Below are 23,123 nucleotides of genomic sequence, written 5' to 3' on the forward strand. Positions count from 1 at the left end.
GAACATCTTTTCCACATCCACTCGGTCAAGTCCCCCGAGAATCTGACATGTTTTAGTAAAGTCATCTCTGACTCTCGGAATTCCACAGGATACAGATCATCCCTTTTCTCATAAGACAATCCACTCATCCCAGGTATTAAAGTAGGAAACCTCTGAACTGCTTCCAATGCATTAATATTCTTCCATAAATATGGTGGCCAGTAGTGTACACAATACTCCAGATGCAGTCTCACAACTGAAGCATAATCTCCCTAACCTTGCATTCAGTTCCTCTCACAATGCAACATAGCATTCTACTAGCTTTCCAGATTATTTGCTGTATCTGCACACTAACTGCTGCAATTCGTGCACTAAGACACAAAACCTTTCTGCAACTTAAAGCCCTGCAACCTATATTACTTCCATTCCCAGCCCTTACCCTTTAGCAATCCAACTAAGTAATGGCTACATGTGAGCTAAATTCTGTAATTCAGTTCATTTGTTCCTTATATGCTATGTCTTTGACAAAGAACACTTATTTGGAACTAACCTGTCCTGCTCTAATCTAACTGTTTTCAAATAATTTTTAAATTTTTTCTCCTGACTTAATTATTTTAAACTTTTAATTTTGCCTCTACGTGTAGTGCTTAAAGTACAAATTCTAACTATTATGCTACATCCTTCCTTCTATATTTCACAATGATTGTATACACTCCCTCCTTCACTTGTACATTATTGCCTGCCACTGCCCAATTCCCCCACCACAACATCCTTATCCCTGACATTTACTAGTGATGCCTTTTATGCTGATCTAAATGTAATTATTTTCTCCCGCCTCCTCAAATATATCATCGAGCTTTGACAGTCAGACTGGCTGTGATTTTGGCATCTGGTATATTAGTAAAAACTAATATCAAATCTAATTCATTTCTTGTTTGTTTTATTCAATTTGCTGTAAGATTTCTGGGATAGCATTAAAAAAGGTCCGATGTGCATACTAACAGAAAATGATCTGGATCATCAGAGTCCAGGTCCCTTTCACTGTGAGAACGTGAACTAATCTCACTTCCTTCAGTAATGGAATTAAACAACTCTTCAGGGAGCACATAGCAATTAACATGCACTAACGACAGATGTCAGAATCTTTTCAGATCATCACCTGAAAACTGCAAAGTTTACACGTCACCTCAACAATGCGTGACTTAGTGACAACAATATTTTCATAATAGATAAACATGCAGAAATAGGCATGTTATGTTTTCAATGCCATAACTCTCCATGAAGGAGATATTTGTATTCCAAAATCATCCATTAATATTTCTGCAATGCATGTGTTCACACCAGGTTAGGAGATAAGACTGTCAGAGTTCAATTCAATAACACTTAAAATAGTTTTTAAAAAAAAAGTCTGATTATTAACTTTAGTGGAAATCTAGTTTTATGCCTTTCAAATTAAAGCAATGCAAACTCTGACATTATACATTTTCTTGCTTTCCACATCATGCTAATGCATTGTCCAAACAATGCCCGGAGCCAGAGGATATTGGTGCTGACGGGCTGTTTTCTTAAGGCTGGTGATGGGCTTAAAACCAGTGGAGGGGATGTTTTACTCCTGCTGAACCTAACCTAGGAATGCTGTCACTTGGCGATCAGAGAATCAATGTTCCACTAAAATAATGTAAAGTGTTCTATGAAATTTGTTAATTAGTGAGTCAGTAATGTTCTGTGGACTGTTTAACAGCTACATTAGACTACATGGGATCCGCACACAGAGACAGCCCAGTCCACTCAAGTCTCCTCCTATCTTTCCTCATCCAAATTTATCATTGTAATCCTCTATTCCTTTCTTCTTCATATGCTTGCCCAGTTGCCATGAAATACATTCACAGTATTCACTTAAATTATCCCTGCGACAGTGAGTTCTACACACCCACCATTCTTTGGTTCTTTTGATTTCCCAATTGAATTTTTTAGTGGAGAAAGTGAGGACTGCAGATGCTGGAGATCAGAGCTGAAAATGTGTTGCTGGAAAAGGGCAGGTCAGGCAGCATCCAAGGAACAGGAGATTTGACATTTTGGGCATAAGCCCTTCCTGAAGAATCTCCTGTTCCTTGGATGCTGCCTGACCTGCTGCGCTTTTCCAGCAACACATTTTCAGCTCTGAATTTTTTAGTGACTACCTTAAGTCGATGATCTCTCGTTACACTCTTCCTCAAAAAAGATACATTCTCTCCATTTCCACTCTATCAAAGCTCTTCTTAATTTTAAAGACCACACCAACCAACATTCCCGTCTCTCCACCTCCCCTTGAAAGATGGTACCACCTACAATGCAGCACTGCCTCACCACTACATCAGGAGCATCAGCAGAGAGTTCATGCTCAAATCTCTGGAATATGATTTGAACCTTCAAATTTAGAGATGCGAATGCGATCACTGTGTCACAGCCAATAAAGAGGTGTAACAAGGTCAGTGACTGGCAAGCAACCAAATCAATTTGAAGGAAAGATGGTGATAAAGTGGTAATTTCACTGACCTAGTAAGTCAGAGGCCCAAGGGTCTAGGGATACGGGTTGAATTCCCAGCATGGCAGTGGTGGAATTTAAATTCAATTTGTGAAAATCAGGAATGAAAAGCTACTGTCAGTCATAGGTACCGACAATTAACACTGATTGTTGTAAAATCCATCTAGTTCACTCATGTCCTTCCAGGGAGGAAACCCTTACCTGGTCCACCCTCCATGTGACTCCAGACCCACAGCAATGTAGTTGACTCTAAACTGTCCTTTGAAATGGCTGAGCAAACCACTCAGTTCAAGGGTACTAAAGAATGGGCCTCAAAAGTAGGCCGTGTCACTGACAGGTTAGGCAGCATCCTAGGAACAGGAAATTCGACGTTTCTGGCCAGAGCCCTTCATCCTGAAACGTCGAATTTCCTGTTCCTAGGATGCTGCCTAACCTGCTGTGCTTTAACCAGCAACACATTTTCAGCCCTGATCTCCAGCAACTGCAGACCTCACTTTTTACTCGTGTCACTGACACCCACAACCCGTGAAAATAATTTCCAAAAACCATGCCACTTTGTGACCAGCTCGAGAGGAGATATGCAGGTTGCCTGGATGCACATCTCTAAAACTTGGTAATCAATTGGAGAGTGAGGTAAGGCACCCAAAAGTCTGAACAGAAAGGAAATGTAGGCTGTTAACAGTCCCCTCACACATCTTTGTACTTCATACAGTAGTTTTCTTGTTTGCTGGTTTAGCAAACTTCTGCATTTGTACACAGCACCATTCAGACTTTAAGGATCTGGAATTTATGACTCTCAAAGCCTTTCAACCATTCCATATTCAGTGCAGAAACTGCAAGTTGCAATTTTGCTTTCTGTACTGCTATTTGCAGCATCTAAATTCCAAGCTTAAATATTAATTAGGAATGAAAAATTAATAGTTTTGTTGCATGTATATGTGATATAATTTTTTTATATGACAAGAAATCATAATTTTGAATAGTTGCACCCAAAGTGATCTGGCTTTAAGGCAGTTAAAGCACCTAAGCAGAAAGATGAACTGACTACACACCTGTGATAATGCAGTACTCTGCAGGCTTAAGTAGAATTCTAGAATGCCACTTAGCACAGTTCTGAGGGAGTGTTTTATGGGAGAGGGTGGCATCTTTTAGATGAAACCTTAAACAGTGGAAAAAATGATAAATGCCCTCCCAGGAAGAATTAAAATATTGCCATGTTATTTGCAAACAAGAGCAGAAGAAGCCTGCCACTAACCCAGCTCCCAGCAGAACAACGTGCCTCTAATGTTGTGCATAGATCTGTACATATGAGGAACATGTCACTGCACCTACAGGCAATCAGAAACAACTACACCATCACCTTCCTCAACAATAGTTTGTCATGTATCTGCTGCTCTGCCACATTGGGCATGTAACATTTTTTCATTTATGATGCACACAGGATATAGACCCTACGTGAGCCATGGATTCAGATGGAGTATCATCATCTGTTTGTGTATGTAAATAATGGTTATGTTTCAATGTAGCCTCACCTGCTGATGGTGCAGGAACCACAAAAGTATTCAGCTCCACAGAATTTTTGGGTTGCGTGACCACTATGTTACTCCCCGCAGATACAACCAGCTCCTTGACTGTGGGAAAAGAGAGAAATAAAGGATACTGACATATTCAATAAAAAATAATCAATAGAAGGGTTAATCAACAACACTTCATATATTTAATACAGTCCTGCTCTCTCAAGACAACAATTGTGAATTAATTAATAATAAATTCTGTTGTGTAGAGGGTAATTCATTAAAAAAGGCATATTACGCTGATCAGTGAAACCTTGGTTAATTTGTTTTGCATGAGTAAATTGATATAATTCATAACTTCAGGATTCGCACAGTCTTCCTTGGACAGGTATAAATGCAAGATACTCCTGTTCTGTCCTGAACTTCGTTGTGCTAATGCACATCTAATTTTTACAAATTAATTGTTTTGTCACTACAATACTATTATTGACTAAATATACTTGAAAAACAAATACAGACAGCTATTAACAATACTAGGATCAGTAAGCTCTCTGCAAACACGAACACATTAGTTGGTTCTACAGCAGTCTGAGAATGAACATCATGTTACAGGAAGCCTGAAAGTTCTGTATTCTTCATAACTCTTCTCAGTCAATAAAAGACATCTTAGGGCATGGTTGATAACACCCTCAAGGGACACAGATTTTCACAATGACATTATGCATCTGGAATTCAGGTGCTGAGGTCAGCACTGCAAGTTCACAGTCTGCATTGTCATCTGCCAACTGATTTAATCACATGGTCTGGTTGGAGCACTCTGAAATCTACATCCAAGGTCACATGTGGCTCCCAAGAAAAAGCATCACTGTTCTAACACTTTCCCCATGATTTTCTGGCATCATAGAATGTGCTACATGTCCAGGACAGAAATCACTTATGAATCACTTGTGTAAAAGTAACTACAAATATAGGGTGTTTTCTTACAGAAAGAAATTATGCAGACTTTTACGCAAAGTATGGCAATAATTATGTGTGATTTTAATCTACATATAAAGTGGATGAATCAGCTTATCAAAGTTAGCCTGAAAATGCATTCATAGATTGTTTTCAACACAGTTGCTTGAAGCAGCACCTTCTGCAGTCAGCCAGAGGACAAGTTAGTCTAGATCTGGTAATTTACAAAGGAACAAGATGAATTAATAACCTCATTATAAAGGAGTCTCTAAGTAGGAGTGATCATAACATAATTGAATTTCACATTCAGTTTGAAAGAGGGGAGAACTGTAATTAGTATTTTACAATTTAATAAAAAGGCAATCACAAGTGTCTGAAGACAGAGCTAACACAAGTGAACTGGGAAGTGAAATTAAGGGGTAGGCAAATAGAGATGCTGTGGCAGACATTTAAGAAGCTATTTCAAAACACTGAGCAAAGATACATTTCAGTGAGAAAGAAAGATTCCAGGAGACGAATGTATCATCTGTGACTAATGAAGAAAGTTCAGTATAGTATTAAACTGAAACAAAAAGGTGAATAATTCTTCAAAGATTAGTGGCAGATTGGAAGCTTGGACAGAATTTAAAAAGCAGCAAAGAATGAAAAATGAGACAGAAATTAAAGTACCAGAGAAAACTAACTATAAAGTTAAAAAGAATGAAGTAAAGGTGTCTCCAACCATTTTAAAAAAAGAAAGAGTAACAAAAGAAAACACAGGTTCTTTAGAAAGAGAGTCTGTGGAATTAATAGTCTGCGGAATCATTGATTTCCAGAACAGAAAACCATTTGTTAATTAGGGCCTCTGGATACTGGTGCATTACCTGACTGTTTCTCTTGCACTGCCTGATTGCCAATCTCTCCCTATCTCCCTGCTTGCCCCAAATTTGTTGTGTGACTAGCTGTCCGAATATGCTATCCACATAGTTCTCTGCGATGCAGTTGCATCTCACTGCAGCTTGAGCTATGAAACCTAAAGCTCAAGCTTATACAGTTGGTAAGACATCCTACACTTGGGTTCTTCTAGGTCTGAGAAGTGTCCACAACTCCCCATTTAGCACAGGATGGAATTTTCACTTGGCTGAACTATCCTGCCACACCTTCACCTTAAACTTTTAAATTAGTTTTACTTTAACTGACTTTAACCCTGTTCTAATACTATTAACTGGAGATTAGTCGAAAGTGAAACTTCTTCCCCCTCATCACAAATAATCACTTGTGCCTACAAATTCTTGCTTTCTTTATGATATTCAAAACTACTGGAGTTGAAATACCGTCTCCAGCAGCAGCTATGTAACAAACAACTACAGTAATTCATGATTTTCATGTGATATCAGTCCTAGACGTTATCTCAAACTCAGTTGAGCAACCTAGAAATGTGCTCCTTCACAGGTCCAACTCCTTTTAGCCCAGAAGGTAAAATAGTCAACAGTCTGTGGAATTCTCTTCCCCAGGGAACAGTGGAGGCAGGATCATTGAATATTGTAAACACTGAATTAGAAGGTTTTTGATTGACAAGAATCAAAAGGTCTGGTAAATAAAGAGGAAAACAGAGTTGAGGCCACAGTCAGATCAGAATCCTGAAGTTGCCCCAAGGACATCTTCCTTCCTGGGACTGGCAATGAGGCGGCCCAGATTCCAGCAGCCCGGCATGGATAGCCTGCTTCAGCGACAGCTTCCAGCCCGGTATTCCAGCAGCCCGAAGTAGTGGACTTGCAGCGATACTGTCATTTATCCGAACCCAGGAGTCATGAATTGAAGTAAGATGGACTTTCTCTTAACGTTTTATAAAATTTTCTTATCTGTGCCTTCTGTTATTAATATAGATGCTGTGGTATGGTGACGTAAACAGTGTATTTTGTTTTTGTTAAAATGACAAGTGACAATAAGTAACTATTCTATTCTGTCAACTTTAATGACCAAATAGCAGAGAAAGCTCAAGGAATAAAAAAAACCCCAGAAATTGTGGAGAAATTCAGCCAATCAGGCAGTATCTGTGAGGAGAAAACAGAGTTAATGTTCCAGGTCTAGTGACCCTTTTCAGAATAAGCAGTAAGAGGACCTCCACCTTGGACAGTAGTCCCCCACTTCTCTATGGGCAGCAAATCTCTGTACCGCTCATCCACAGCAGCTGGTATCAGACACACACCAGCCTCACCACATCATCACGGCATATGTGAGTCACTTAGAATAAATAATCCACTTCAATGCTACATTTTGAAATGCATCAGCACAATTTTTTATTGCAATGCTGCTGACAGGCTGTTTTGTGCACAAGGATAGGGACATATTTCATTCACTGAAGCAGACTGTATCTCAACACTCATCGTTTGTTTTCTTAGTGCTTACTTATTTTGTACTGACTTGAATACTTTTGGCACCTCTGCCTCGTCTTGCCTTGCTGTGCTTTGCTACTTCATTCAGAACTCACAGCACTTCTGTCTTGCCTTGTCTTTTAGTGCAGACACAAAGCCAGCAATGATCAGCCAAGGAGGTGGACAAGTTGTGCAGCACTGTGCAATGTCAAGGTCATACCTGCAACACTGTGTGGCAGCTTATCCAGCAGACACACGGCATGGTCTTCACCTGAATGGCCAGGTCTCAAGGTGGACAGTTATCAGGCAGAGGGTACTGGCACAGTACGTGAAGGGCATTGTCTGACATCAGCCAATTGGCTTAGATATGGTAAAGTTGGATTCTGGACCAATCAGCCATGAGGACTCAGTTTATACATTTGACTTGGTGGATAAGGCTAAAAACTTTGTGGACACTTTAAAATAGATGGATTGGCCTGAAGAATATGGTTAATGTTTGTTCTCTTTTCCATTTTTCCCCATTTTTTCCCTTCCTTTTTTTGATTCCTTTCTTTCTCCCTAATAATTTCCTTTTTGGAAAGGGGGGGGAAAGACTTTGGAATAAGTTGTTCCTATTTTTTTTAATAACTGGATTTTCGGATGGGAAATTTTGTGGATGTTCTTTGTTGTCTCTCTCCCTTTTTTAGTTTGTTCTGCTTCTCTTTTAGTCACAAGTAGGGGTGACATGAAGCCAGGAATGGGTGGAATGCTCATCCAGACTTTGCCTTTTTTTCTGTCGATTTAAAGATCATCTCCTTGTTTTTTTTTCTGGCCTAAGGCTGGGGCACAGTCTAGTTTTGAAGGAGCTGTGAAGGAGGGGATGGGTAGAGTGAGTGCCCCCTATGGGCAGGGAGAAGAGTCTTCCATTCAAGGTTCTAAAGTTGGTTTTCTTTGTAATTTCTTTGGTAGTAATAGTTGTTTACAGTTATGATAGAGTAGTTTTTGTATATATAGTTTTTTGATTCTGAGTCTTTATTTACTTATGCTCGGCGCTTTGTAAGCAGGGTTCTCCCACCGAGGGGTTCAAGGGTGTCTGAAAGGGGATATGGCAAAGTGTCTTATTAAATGGTGCATCTGGAACATTAAGGGAAGTCATTCACCTATTAACATGAAAAAAGTGCTTTCCAGCCTTAAGAGGGAACGGGTTGATATTGCTTTGTTGCAGGAAACCCATCTTGATGATGGGGAACACCTGAAATTACAATTGAGGGTTATGACCAGGTATTCTTTTCATCCTTTACTACTAAAAGTAGGGGAGTGGCTGTACTTCTTCTGAAAAATCTTCTGTTCACATTATTAGAGCAGGTGAAAGATGAGCAGGGATGGTTTGTGATACTTAAAGCACTGACACATGGGGAGGAGTATGGCATTTTAAATGTCTACTGTCCTCCAGTGCATCCCCTCAAATTTTTGATTAGTGCTTTCTCTAAGTTGAGTGCTTTTGGAATATGGCACATTATTATAGGGGGGGGATTTTAATTGTCTTTTGGATCCAACAGTGGACATGATGCTTGTGGGCCCCCAACTATTTCTTTGCAGGCCAAGCAAGTGGTTCAGTTATGTGAGGAGTTGGGGCTGGTGGATATTTGGAGATGCCTTTACCCTATCGGCAGGGACTTCACCTTTTTTCAAACCCACATAAATGTCACACGAGGATTGACCTCTTTCTGGCTCCCTTTGCCCTTCTGGATTTGTTTATGGATTATAAAATTGGGAATATAGCTATCTTTGATCACGCGGCAGTATATTTGGAGGTTAAGACCAAGAGTGAAGGGCTAGGTTTGCAGCACTGGCGTTTGGACCCTCTTCTCCTTAAGGATTCCAAATTTGTGATATATTTTTTGAAGGAGTTTCAGGAATTCTTGACTCAGGCACGGCTAGTAGTCCATCCATGCTATGGGAGACTGCTAAGGCCTTTGCTTGGAGATTAGCTATTTCTTATTTGGCTCGCTGGAAACAACAGAAGAGGGAGCAGCAGCGACTACTTGAGACGCAGTTGAAAGCCGCAGAGGCAGCACATTTTGCGCAGCCTTCAGTGACTAAGCTACAGCGGATCACAGCCCTTCGGGCTGCCTTGAATTCAATACTGACACAAAACGCAAAGAATCAACTTGCTTTTGCTAGACAAAGGCTGTTGGAATATGGGGATAGGATTAGAGTGGTGCTGGAAAAGTACAGCAGTTCAGGCAGCATCGGAGGAGCAGGAAAGTCAACGTTTCGGACAAAAGCCCTTCATTAGGTGGGTGAAGGTTTTATATCACCTCCCTCTGGCCACAGTCATCACCAACGGGTGAAGTCTGGGGATTTTAGGATTGGTAGGGGTAGTCGGCAAGGCTGCCCCCTCTCACCGTTGTTGTTTTAATTGGTGATAGAGCCGCTCGCAGAGGCTATTCGTCAGAACATCCACATAACCGTTCCAGAAGTGGGATCGAGGGCACACAAGATTACACTGTATGCGTTGATGTCCTCCTGTTTTATCAAACCCGATGACCTCCATACCCCATTTGATACAATGTATCAATTCATTTGGGACTATTTCAGGAAATACGATTAATTTTGCAAAATCAGAGGCTATGCCTTTGGGGAACCTTAAGAATGTGCCAGAAGTTGAAGGTAGCCCTAAGTTCCCTTTTAAGTGATCACAGGCAGGGTGCCAGTACCTAGGCATTTTTTATTACCCCCAAGTTTGATTTGTTATTTCGGACTAACTTTGCTCACTTGCTCGACAATATTAACCAAGATCTCCAGAGATGGGAGGCTCTTTCAATTTCATGGCTGGGCCGAATATCTCTCATTAAGATGAATGTTCTTCCTCGTTTGCTTAATCCTATGTATATGCTCCCTATAATGTTTCCCAGGTCAACACTGCGGAAGCTTATGGGGTGGTTTGGTTCCTTTATCTGGCATCATGGGCTCATCAAACTTACTAAATTGCAATTGCCTCAAGGAGGGGGAGGAGTTGATTTCCCAGACATCAGAAGGTATCAATTAAGTTCCTTGCTATCCTTTGTCTGTGACTGGGTAGGTAATGATCCAAACTCAATATTGAAGCTGGATATTGAGGTCTCTCAAGCAAAGTGCCCTCTTATTAACCTGTTGTTCATGAATAAGATGAGGACAATTATGGACCACTGTCAGAACCCCATTGTCATTAGTACAGTCAAGGCATGGAGGGCGATGCGTCCGAGTGAGGGTTGTTTATACAAGATTTCGCCACTTACACCTGTAGTTGGCATGCCAGGGTTCCGACCAGGGACGATGGACTCAGGGTTCAAATTATGGGCAGCGAGAGGAGTTTCTAGTTTGGGAGACTTGTTCAATTGGGAGGTTATGATGTCTTTTGAGCAACTGAGGCGCAAATATGGATTGCCCAGCAGAGGTCTTTTCCAGTTTTTTTTCAGGTTAGGGATTTCATCCAGAAGAAGACTATGATTCTCACTAAGCCCTGTAAGCCTGATACAGAGAGGTTGTTGCTACGTTCCACAAACACCCTTACGGTTAGTGACCTCTATCGCCTGCTGGGTGGCAGGGCCTGGGAGGATATTAACCGGTTATGTGAGGTCTGGGAGCAAGAGCTAGGGGTGGAGATCTTTTCTGAAACATGGGAGAATACTCGAAAGATTTCAATCTGTAACAGGACATGCGCTACGCAGTTAAAAGTTCTGCAGAGGGCTCATCTGGCACCAGACCGTCTGGTGAAGTTTATAAAAGGGGCATCTTCAATGTGCACCAAATATAAAATAAGTGTAGGTACTCTTACCCATTGCTCCTGGACATGCCACAGGGTCTGTGTTTATTGGAGCCCTGTGGCGGGAGAGATAGGAGAGTATTGAGGACTGCAGTCAAAGTAGACCTGATTTCTCTCCTCTTAGTAAAAAATGAGGTCTGCAGATGCTGGAGATCACAGCTGAAAATGTGTTGCTGGTCAAAGCACAGCAGGCCAGGCAGCATCCAAGGAACAGGAGATTCGATGTTTCGGGCATAAGCCCTTCTCCTCTTAGGTCTACCAAATTTACCATCTTTAGATGGGCATGGGAAGAAACTATTTAATATTCTTGCATACTGTGCATGGAAGAATATTCTGATGAACTGGGAGTCTGAGAACCCGAGGAGAGAGTGAAGTCTGCAGATGCTGGAGATCAGAGCTGAAAATGTGTTGCTGGAAAAGCGCAGCAGGTCAGGCAGCATCCAAAGAACAGGAGATTCGACGTTTCGGGCATAAGCCCTTCTTCATTCGAAACTTCGAATCTCGTGTCTGAGAACCCGCCGGGCTTGCTGGGACGGTGGAAATTAATTGTGGAGCACATTTCCTTGGACTTTTTTACAAACACGGTACACCCCACAACAGACCATTTTTGTAAGACTTGGCAGCCCTACTTGAGTTATTTGGATATATATTTATCAGTTATCTTAACCAGGGCGTTGTTTAGAGAGGATGATTAGATTTGTCAAGACCAGGGCCCTGGATGGGGTCTCCTGAGTTAATACGTGTATGTATACAATGTTTGGGAGCCTTGCACCGAGCATAGCTGTTCTGTATTTTGTGTGTTTTTTATGGCTTTTCTTTCTTCTTTTTAGTGTTGCTTTGCAGAGTGTTAGGGTTTGCTTTGTATTATAGAGTAGGTTAGTAGTTAGTAGATAGTAGTTGTATTGTAATTTTTTTTTCTTTTTATTATACTGATATTTGTGATTGTTTTTTTTTCAATAATTTTATATGTTTGTAAAGTTAAAAAAATTTCTAATAAATGTATTTACAAAAAAAAATGAAGGATGGTCATCATCACACCTACAGTGAGCAAAGTGTTTTCTTTTCCTCTGGAAGAACGGGGCACTGTCTGTGTGTGATGTGAAGCTCTTCAAGGGGAAACAGCATTAAAGAGATACTCCCACAGTACAAATTAAAGACTTGTGTTATCACTGTAAAGGATCAGGCCAGACCTCCTCAAAACATTTCAAGAAAGTAACCCAGACCCTAACTTTTCTTGCTGTTTTAAGCAGGTGTAGTGTTGACATTCCAGCAGTGATGCAGCTCACCCAATCACTTACTTTTAAATAAATCAGAATTTATTTGCAAGGTTACCAAATGAAACACAAAGAGAGAACTGAATATAGAATAACTTAACTATTTAAAATCCCAATCAACTCTATTGCAACTTAATGATGTTATTCCAAATGTCTGCAACAGGCCCCATAAACACCTCTTGACAAATAAAGTAAAATCAAACACAGGGTCTTACAGGAGAGATGCCAAAGAGATACAGCATGGAACAACTTCTTCTTTGGAGCTATTTCTTTGACTAGCAACCTCAAAAAACTGATCAGCAGCTCTAAACAGCTTGACTGCTAAAACCAAAACAAACCAGAGAAAATCTGAATTGGGAGAACTGGCCACTCCCCTTTTATTGTACAAGTGGGTTTTGTTTACTTGAAAGCCTTCTGCCTGAGGCAGAATCTGTTAGCTATAATCAAACTGGCCCTAAAACCCATCTAAACCAGACACATCAGAATTTCTGCATTTATGACCCCTCTGTGCAAAAACCCAAGGATAGAATAACCTTGTTAAAGGAGCAGCATTGTCACACCTTCCCCTTTAAAAAGATGAAGTATTATATCCAAAGATGATTTCATTTAAAACCCCTTAATTCTACGCTGTTAGAACACAGCAACACCCATATATATTATATTGACTATAAACATGCACTACCACATTCTGTTTCAGTCCGTTTATTCCTGCCACTGAACACCTCCGTTTCTCATTCAAATCTCGACAATGCATCAGCAATCAGATTGTCTTGTCCTGCACGTGCTCAATTTTCAAACTGAATGGCCTAAACAGTCCGGAAGTTTTGTCCTTAAATTTCTCCACAAGCTTCAATGGGTCACGATCAGTATATATGATTGTCTCAGATACATTACTGGTAACACAAACATTGAAATGTTGTAACGTCAACGTCAAGCCCAAAGTTTCCTTCTCAACTGTCAAATATTTCTGCTGATGACTGTTCAATTTTCTGGAGAAATACCCAGTAGGTCTTTCTATCTTCTTATCGTCTTCCTGCAGGAGCACAGCACTGACATCCACATCACTCCGATTAATAGCCACCTTGAATGGCTTTGCATAATTAGGGGTGGCTAACATTGGAGCAGTGGTTACAGCTTTCAGGCTGTCAAAAGTCTTCTGACAGTTCGCTGTAAAAGGAACAACATTGTCATTTCACATAATTCTGTATGTGAACTTCATGCATTGACCAGCTGTGTTAAATAAAGAAATATTTTTGGGCATATTGTTCAACATTACAAATTTATCCTACAAGTGGCTGTGAAGCATAAGTAATGTTAAGTGAACTGGAAAGGTTCACCTTAGTTGCAGAAGTCACAATCATCTTCTCAGGCTCCACAAGATGTAGGAGGTGCTCACTTCACACCGTGAACTTTAAAATATCCATACCTTATATGCAAAGCTGCTTTTACTGGGTAATGTGGAAGTTGGAGGTGGAGGGAGAGGTTCTCATTATTGCTGCTACACATTCACAGTCTCCCACTGTATCTACAACAAATTGTTTAAGTAACATACATTAGAACCAGGTCAATAATGTGTAAGGTCCAGGTAGAGGCACTCCATAGTCCTCCTTGTCAAAGGCCTTCATGTCTCACTGTTTTGAAAACATTGTCAAAATGCTATTTGTGTGTGCCATGATGGCTGAATGATCACATTACTGTGGACCTGCTTTGTTTCCAATATTGCCTCCAAAGGGCCAGTGGAATTGTCACCAATAGGTCAGGTGCAAGAGCTGTGGTTGACTCTGCAGCCTTTGCACTGAGGACAGCTCCACGATGAATGAGAAACATAGGACTAGCATCAACCTGCAGAGGATGTGGAGCTGCCTCCTAATGTGAGGTTTACAGCCAAAGGTGCTTTAAAGATAGGGAGAAGGTGCATTAGATCCACAAGGGCATACAGACTGGAGAGAGGCGGTGGTGCTAACCTCTGTTTAAAAATGACAGTCAGAAAGTTAGGTCATGCTATCCCGTATGGCTGCAATGCAACATCTTCTTCCACTGGGGCCAATGAGGGCTATAAGCTGGCGCCTTCACATCAGGCTCCCGTGCAGTTCATGTTTGGGGATTTGATGCAGTACCTTGCAGGCAGAGCAAACAACTGGAGGATGAAGCAAGGCAATGTGATGGTGGATGAGGATCTGGCAGAGCCACAGCATCATAACAAGTATGACAATGAGCATGTTCTGCCAACAGAACAACACCTTCAGCATCCTACAGGACAGCAGCATCAGTCATGGTGAGACTCATTTAATGGAATTAACTGGAACACTTGCATTAACTACAAGTATTTTGATTCTGCAGAGACCAGCCTAATACTTTGATCATCTTATGCAACTCGTGCTATTAATACAAGTTAACTTTACAAAATAATGGAAGGTTACAAAATATCCAATGTTCCCTCATTAAATCATGACAAAGTTTCATTCTAGTATGGGTGCTGTGGAAAAGGATGCTATCGGTCTGACAGCATTAGAACATCATGTGATGCTAAGGATGGCTCACCTCTCTGCCCTCATTTTTATAGTTGCAGATAAAACGATATTCAGTCACACAGCTCATGATGAGAAGTAAACGTTTGTTTACAGATGCAATAACTCATTTACAAAGTTTTTTTTTTAGACTTACAGTGTGGAAACAGGCCCTTCGGCCCAACAAGTCCACACCGACCCGCCGAAGCGAAACCCACCCATACCCCTATATTTACCCCTTACCTAACACTACGGGCAATTTAGCATGGCCAATTCACCTGACCCGCACATCTTTGGACTGTGGGAGGAAACCGGAGCACCCGGAGGAAACCCACGCAGACACGGGGAGAACGTGCAAACTCCACACAGTCAGTCGCCTGAGTCGGGAATTGAACCCGGGTCTCTGGCGCTGTGAGGCAGCAGTGCTAACCACTGTGCCACCGTGCCGCCCATTTGCCTCAGCTTTTCTTGTAACTTTCTCTCCAACTATGTCTTGGCCTTTGGATGGATGGGCTCAGAGGCGTTTGTGGCTAGAGGACACAGACATGCTGAGTGTGTCCTACCCAGAGGCAAATTCATCCACCTCAGCTTGAAGGGCTGGAGGTTACAGCCTGTGTGAAGGTGGAGGGGCTGTTCTGAGAGAGAACTTCTGTAAGGCCTCTATGTGGTTCCTCCTCAGACTGGGTGCCTACTCACACCTCCTTGTGAGGATTAGACATATGGAGTGAAATCAAGGTCCCTCATCTCCCTAGTGCTGAGCACCAGTGGCTAGAGTAATAGAGTGCAGGTCTATGGACATATCTGACAAACACTGAGCATGGGATCTGGATCTCCACAGCAAGCACCAACTTGTTCACAAAGGCAGCCTTACATACACATACCAGAGGCAGCACAATACAGACTGCATTGATGGATTCTTCCAACCTTTGATTTAGTTTCTCTAAGTGAACCTGCCTGCTTCTCCTGTGTCTGCGAGTGTACTTGAATCCAGTCACCAATTACCAACGCCATGGAGTCCCCTCCTGCCTGAGGCTCACTGGTCTCTAGGTGTCTTGGGTATTTTTTCCCTGGCCTGCCACAGGGATAAGGTAATGAGTTGCTCACTGGAATGTACACAAACTCCAACTTAGCTAAAATACCCCCTGAAGCATCAGTGTCAGAGCTGGTGGAGTGTGTAGGAGGCAGCCTCACCAGAAAGCTGAAGTATCTGCTTCAGAGGTGGTGGAAGAGATGATGATGCCCTGAGAGGTCTCTTCTTGGCAGAGACTACGTGGATGCAGCCTGCAGAAGGCAACAGAGGGACTCAGTAGCAAACTAGGGCAGATATTTGGGCATGTTGAGAATACATTCCCAGTGGGAGAAAGTGAGGACAGCAGATGCTGGAGATCAGAGCTGAAAATGTGTTGCTGGAAAAGCGCAGCAGGTCAGGCAGCATCCAAGGAGCAGGAGAATCGACGTTTCGGGCATGGAGCCCTTCTTCAGGCTTTAGGGTCATACCTGAAACGTCGATTCTCCTGTTCCTTGGATGCTGCCTGACCTGCTGCGCTTTTTCAATACATTCCCAGTGCTGATAAAGGGACAAAAGCACTCGACAATGAATCTTATGTGTTTGTTAGGACATGGAGGTTTCAACATCACCACAAATGGTCCTCGCCCTCTAAGACAAGGGAGCTCTTCCTGTAGGGGGTGAGGTGAAGAATGTCAGGTACCCCATTACCTATCTAGGTTCTGTCTACCTACAGTGAGCTGTTTGCTCCTGGAGTGAAACAAAGGTTTATTGAATCTTGGTTTAACATTTCACCAGAAAAATGGAGACCATTGCTAGTTCCTTGAAATCTGATTATATAGTATACCAAAAGTTTTGCTGCATATTTTAACCAACAATTCATTTAGTAAATGAAATTATTTTGTTCTAATGTTAAAATAATGCATTTTGAGAGCAAAAAAATTGTTTTCAGTTAAGTCTGCCAAGAATGCTTGGAGATGGTTACCATCTGATTATGGTTTTAAACCTAAGGAAATTATAACATAGGGTTTGCAACCACACAACAGCTTGAACGGTTCAATCTCTCTGCAATGTCGTCATGGCAACAATACGCTGCTGTCAGAAACTGCGTAGAGACTTGTTCTCAATTGGCAGAATTGGATATGCCAACTAAATTCTAGACTGAAATGTTACTAAAAAAACTGTGCTAATCAATGTCAGGAGATTCATCATCATGGGATGTTTCTCAAGTTTTGATTTGGGGATGGAGAATCATACCCAGAGATGAAATTATTACCCTCTCCTATTCCCCAGCCCAACCCACCACTTCCCTGTTTTGCAACACTGGACATGCACTGGTGTTGCACACAGTGCCATTTTTCTTTCCTGATAGCCTCTGAATATTAATTGGTACCAACTCTTGCTTTGATGTGGGAAAACCTGATGATATTTGTGACATGTTGCAATTCAAAGGAGGTCTCCACCATTTGAAGACTGGACGTCCTTTGCACAGGGAAACTGATGAAAATGCTGGCCCTGCAAACATAGTGGGGGCTAACATTCAACTAATGACTGAAATAGCAATGGATGAAATATCAAAAGGGGCAGGAAGGGAAGGTACCCTAGCTGTCTGCTGATATCCTGATCAGGATTCACAATTTTCAATCCACTTTCAAACATGTAAATCAGGGTTACTCAATGGGAGGTCTGTGATGAAACAGGAGTCAGACTAACTTCATAGCTCTTACAATGAAGCACAATGGGTCAAATTACCTCCATTGTGCAGGATAATTCTGCATAGAACCCTAATTGCAATTTTCAGGTAGAAACTACCACTGTGCAAAGCAATTTGCTTCTTTGTATCAGATGTTGAGTGCTCTTAAAGAACCATTACAGGGATAGCTTGATCAATACTTATTTTAATTTACTCAGGGCATCACTGGCTGGGACAGTATTTATTCATCAACCTTACTGGTGCTTGAGAAGGTGAAGGTGAGCTGCCTCTAAATCTTCTGAGTCCATTTAGTGTTGGTGCACCCACAGTGCTATAAAAGCAAGGGAGTTTTAGGAGTTTGACCCAGCAATATTTTTCTAAGTCAGGATGGAGAGTGGCTTGGAGAAGAACTTGTTCTTGATGGTATCCCCATGTATCTGCTGCCCTTGTGCTTCTAGATGGTAGTGGTCATAGGCTTGGAAGGTGCTATTGAAGGAACCTTAATGAATTTCTATATTGCACATTAAAGTTAGTACACTGCTGCTATTACTCCACAGGTGAAGGAAGTGAATGTTTCTGGAGATGGTACCAATCAAGTGGGCTGCTTTGCCCTGGATGGTCTCAAGTTTTGAGCTACACTCATCCAAACAGATGGGGAGTATTCCATCTCACTTCCAACTTGCACCTGGTAATTAGTGGACAGACTTTAAGAAATTAGTAAGGGAGTTACTCACCACAAGAATCCAAGCCTCTGACCTATTCTCGGAGTCACAGTATTAGAGTGGCTACTCTAGTTCAATTTCTGGTCAGTAGTAACCCCCAGGATGTTCAGAATGGGATGATTCAGTGATAGTGCTGTCAGAGTCAGAGTCACTTAGCACAGAAATAGACCCTTCAGTCCAACTTGTCGATGCTGACCAATTTTCCCAAATTAAACCAGCCACTCTTGCCTGCATTTGGCCCATATCCCTCTAACCCTTTCCTATTGATGTACCTGTCCAAATGTCTTTTAAATGTTGTAACTGTATCTTCATCCACCACTTCTGCTGGAAATTCATTCACATACGAACCATCGTCTGTGGGGAAAATGTTGCCCTTCAGGTTCCTTTTACATCTTTCTCCTCTCACCTTAAAAATATGTCTTCTAGTCTGGAACTGCCCTACCCTAGCTCACTGAATGTCAAGGGACAATGTTAAATTTCTCTTTGTTAGAAGTGGTAATTGCCTGGCACTGGTGTCGTACAAATGTTACTTGACACTTCTCAGCCCAAGACTGAATATTGTCCAGGTTTTGATGCATTTGGATATATGCTGCTTCAGTATCTGAGAAACTGAGAATTATGTACTTTCTGCAGTCATCTGCAAACATCCTCACTTCTGACCTTATGATGAAGGGAAAACCATTGGTGAAACACTGAAGATGGTTGGGCTGAGGACACTATCCTGAGGAACTCCTGCAGAAAGGACCTGAAGCTGAGATAAGTTACGTCCACAATCATCTTCCTTTGTGTCAAGTATGACTCCAACCAGCAAAGAGACTTCCCCTGATTTCCGATAACTCTCACTTTGCTAGGCCTCCTTCGTGCCCTCAGTCAAATGCTGCCTCGATGTCAAGGACAGTCTTGTCCATGTCTGGATAAAGGCTGCACTGAAGTCAGAATCTGTGTGGCCCTGGAGGAAGGTACAGTTACAACATTTGAAAGACATTTGGATAGGTACATGATTGGGAAAGGTTTAGAGGGATATGAGCCAAAAGCAGGCAAGTGGGATGAGTTTTGTTTGGGAAACCTGGTCAATATAATAACTCTATGACCCTCTAACTCAAACCTGAGTGCCAGTGAATGGCTTACTGCAAACTAGTTGTTGCTTGATGGCACTATCGGTGACCTCTTCCATCATTTTACTGATAACCCACAGTCGACTGAGGGGGTGACAATTAGCCAGGTTGGATTTGTCCTGCTTTGTGTGTACAGGACATACCTGGCCAATGTTCCATGTTGCCAAGTAGATGTCAGTGCTGTAGCTCGACTGGAATAGCTTTTTAACTTTCTAAATGCTCAAAATATCAGTAATTCCTCGACTCCCTTATACTGTTCTTTTTGAGATCGAGTGCTTCATAAAGTAACATTTACAGTCATAATCATACAGAATGGAAACAGACCCTTCGGTCCAACCAGTCTGTGCCGACCACATTCCCAAACTAAACCAATCCCACCTGCCTGCGCTTGACCCATATCCCTCCAAACCTTTCTTATTCATGAACATATCTAAATGTCTTTTAAATGTTGTAATCCACAATTTTCTCTGGCAATTCATTCCACATACAAACCTCTCGCTGTGTAAAAAAAAGTTGACCCCATGTCCTATTTAAATCTTTTTTGTCTCACCTTAAAAATATGCCTCCTAGTTTTGAACTCCCCCACTCTAGGGAAAAGACAGTTGCCATTCACCTTATCAATGCCCCTCATGATTTTATAAACTTCAACAAGGTCACCCTTCAACATCCTACGCTCCAGTGAGTGAAGTCCCAGTCTATTATTGTATTTCAAACCTCCATTCCTGGAAATATCTTGCTAAATCATTTTTGAACCTTCTCCTATCTCCTTCCTATAACAGAGCAACCAAAACACTCTCGGTACTCCAGAAAAGGCCATACCAATGTCCTGTACAACTCAGCATGATGTAGCAACTCCAATACTCAAAGATCTGAGCAATGAAGGCAAGCAGCAAAATGCCTTAACCACCTCAGATGACAGTCGGTGCTGAGAGAGTGGAAAAATTAACTATTTCATTACCTTAGAAGACTTTTATTATTGGTAACAGTGAATAAGTTCATCAGTTAATGATGTAATTGTACTGCATTAAGAGTCTTATTATGAAGATTATGATCTGTGATCACAGAGTGATGGTAAACATGATCAGCAGCAAAAATCTCCATGGTCCACTGCAGTGAAAACGATCCGGTTGGTGGATAATAGAGAGTTTTAGTTTTATTAAACAAAAACAGCATATATAGCATTTCTATAGCACCTTTAACATTGTGAAGATAACTAAAGCAACCTAAACAAAATTTGACATTGAGCCATAGATATCTACACAGATGGCCAATAACTTGCTCAGAGAGGCTCCAAGGAACATTTTAAAGAAGCAGAGATAGAAAATCAGGGAGGAATTTCCAGAGATTAGAAATTAGGCATCTGAAAGCATAACTGCCAGTGGTGAAGCAATTAACACAAGACAGACCAGAATTGGAGATGTGCAGACATACTGGATTGTGTTAAGATTGGAGCAGGTCACAGAGCTCAGGGAAGAGGAAGAGTACATTCATTGTTCAATAAAAGCCAAATCCAGGGAAGGTGACAAGTCCAATTTTTGCACCACAGCAATTCTGGCAGATAACAGAAGTTTCAGGGGACTAAGGTTGAAATATTGCGTCTTCTTTCCAGTGGGGATTGTCTCAATTTGATAATAAATTCAAGAGGTTAAAAGATTATTAGGGTTAATCTTGATGTAGGAATATAGAGTTGAGGTTGAAAACAGATCAGCCATGATTGTATTGAATGGCAGGGCAGGTTTCAACGGCGTGAACCTTGACCTTTGTTCACACGTTCGTTAATCCATGATTTTGTTTATCGAGAAACCTGGTTGATAGAGCATTATGTTGTACAGTCCAATGGATCTAGAAGTGCCAACAATTTAAAGGTAGTGCCAATTTTTATCTTTGCAGTTACTTTAGTCGACAACATAATGCTCTAATAGATGGGGCTGGATTATATTCTTTCCTGCATGTGAAAGCTGTTTGATGCAGCTTTGTCAGGGTGAACAGAACCACAGGGATCAAACGTTCATCCATAATAAACCTTATGATTACAAAACCATAACACTGGCAGTAATTTATTATCTTGTTTGCTCTGTTAAAAACAAACATTAATGGAAAACTAATGTTTTCTGTGAAACAATCAGCCAATAATTAATTATTCTGTGGCCTCTGCTGTGAATGACGATCATTGAACACATTTGCCTTAAATAGCTGTCCTCAGAAATGCCAAACTGCTGCTCGATACCAAAATTATTAATCATTATTTTGATTTTCACCCACTTGCTTCCTACTGTACTTCAGTCCACGATTTGACTCATTTAGCCATTATTCCTTCACATCATGGAAGGTTTTACACCATTAAACAAATCTCTTGGTTTTTGAAACTCTAACTGGATGAGTTGGCAGAAGAATCCAGTCACAGAGGAGAAGAGCTGAGTTCATTAAGATCCACAGCACCTGGGCTATCCTCACCTTCCTGTCACGGCTTCACATTTGCCCAAGCACTTGTCAAAACAATCAACATCTGGAGAAAGTAGTCAATCAGAAGGATTCCCACTGTGTGAACATGGGGGTTTCACAGCAGTGGAATCAATATCTTGATAAGAATATTTGCAAAGGTCACCTGCGATTTTTAATTGTCTTGTGGGATGTGAGCTTCGCTGGATAGCCAGCATTTACTGCCCATGGTTCGCCACTGGCAGTTATGCTTTCAGATGCATCGACTTTAATCGCTGGAAATTGTTCCCCGATTTTGTACCTCTCCATCTTTAAAATGCTCCTTTGAGTAAGTGTTTGGTCACCTGTATAGACATCTATGGCTCAGTGTAAAATTCTGTTTAGATTGCTTCAGATATCTTAAAATGTTAAAGATGCCATACAAATGTAAGCTACATGCTGTACATGTTGCATAAAACCAAAAGTTTTAACCCTCAATTATTCACTAACTGGATCCTCTTCACCGCAGTGGACAAAGGAGATTTTTGCCACAGATCATATTTACCATCACTGTGCAATCACGAGTCATAATCTTCATAATAAGAGTCGAAATGCAGCACAATTACATCATTAACTGAAGAAGCTATTCATTGTTATCAATAATAAAAGTCTTCTAAGACAATGAAACAGTTCATTTTTCCACTCTCTCAGTACCTACTGCCATCTTCAATAAAAAGGTAGACAGTTTTGTCAATTTGTTTCAAAACCATTAAATGATAAAGACCCAAACAAAGTAAATATATTAGCATTTGCTATTACAATCAGTGTGTTTATCCTTGTATTGATTATGGGTCATTCTCCAAAATAGGAAGAGCACATAACAAGGTCCATAAAATGCCTTTTGTACCACTTTAAACAGCTGTCTTATATGAATCAATTGTGTCTATAACTGTGCTGTCACACGCCAGTGCTATCACTGCGAGGTTTCAGTCCCATTTTCTGGGGGCTGGATTCTCTGATTCAAGACTTTCCAGATTATTCATCATATCAATAATCTCATTGTCTTTCATTAACTACAAATTGAAGGAACATACTGTCTACTTCCAATGCCATTTCTCCTGTTATAATAATGTAAACAAACTGAATACATATGCTACATAACAGATTGTAATCTGGTGGTCATCAAATGAGGGAAATTTGAAGGTAGGTCTATGAGATCATAGACCATAAGCTATAGGAGCAGATTTAGGCCATTTGGCCCATCGAGTTTGCTCTG

General features: G+C 41.2%; 1 protein-coding gene across 1 annotated transcript in view; it reads right to left on the bottom strand.

Moving 5' to 3' along the window:
* The window catches only part of LOC132832151 (dyslexia-associated protein KIAA0319-like), a 133,978-nt gene that overhangs the window by 60,298 nt on the left and 50,557 nt on the right, over positions 1-23,123 (bottom strand). The window contains exons 4-6 of the mRNA XM_060849900.1: positions 16,085-16,174; positions 13,441-13,553; positions 4,036-4,162 (exon numbers count right to left, since the gene is read on the bottom strand). Of these exons, the coding sequence (XP_060705883.1) occupies positions 4,036-4,162; positions 13,441-13,553; positions 16,085-16,174 (330 nt within the window). The remainder of the gene's footprint in view (positions 1-4,035; positions 4,163-13,440; positions 13,554-16,084; positions 16,175-23,123) is intronic.

Source organism: Hemiscyllium ocellatum, chromosome 34, assembly GCF_020745735.1.
Source record: "Hemiscyllium ocellatum isolate sHemOce1 chromosome 34, sHemOce1.pat.X.cur, whole genome shotgun sequence".
In the NCBI taxonomy this organism is placed as follows: domain Eukaryota; kingdom Metazoa; phylum Chordata; class Chondrichthyes; order Orectolobiformes; family Hemiscylliidae; genus Hemiscyllium; species Hemiscyllium ocellatum.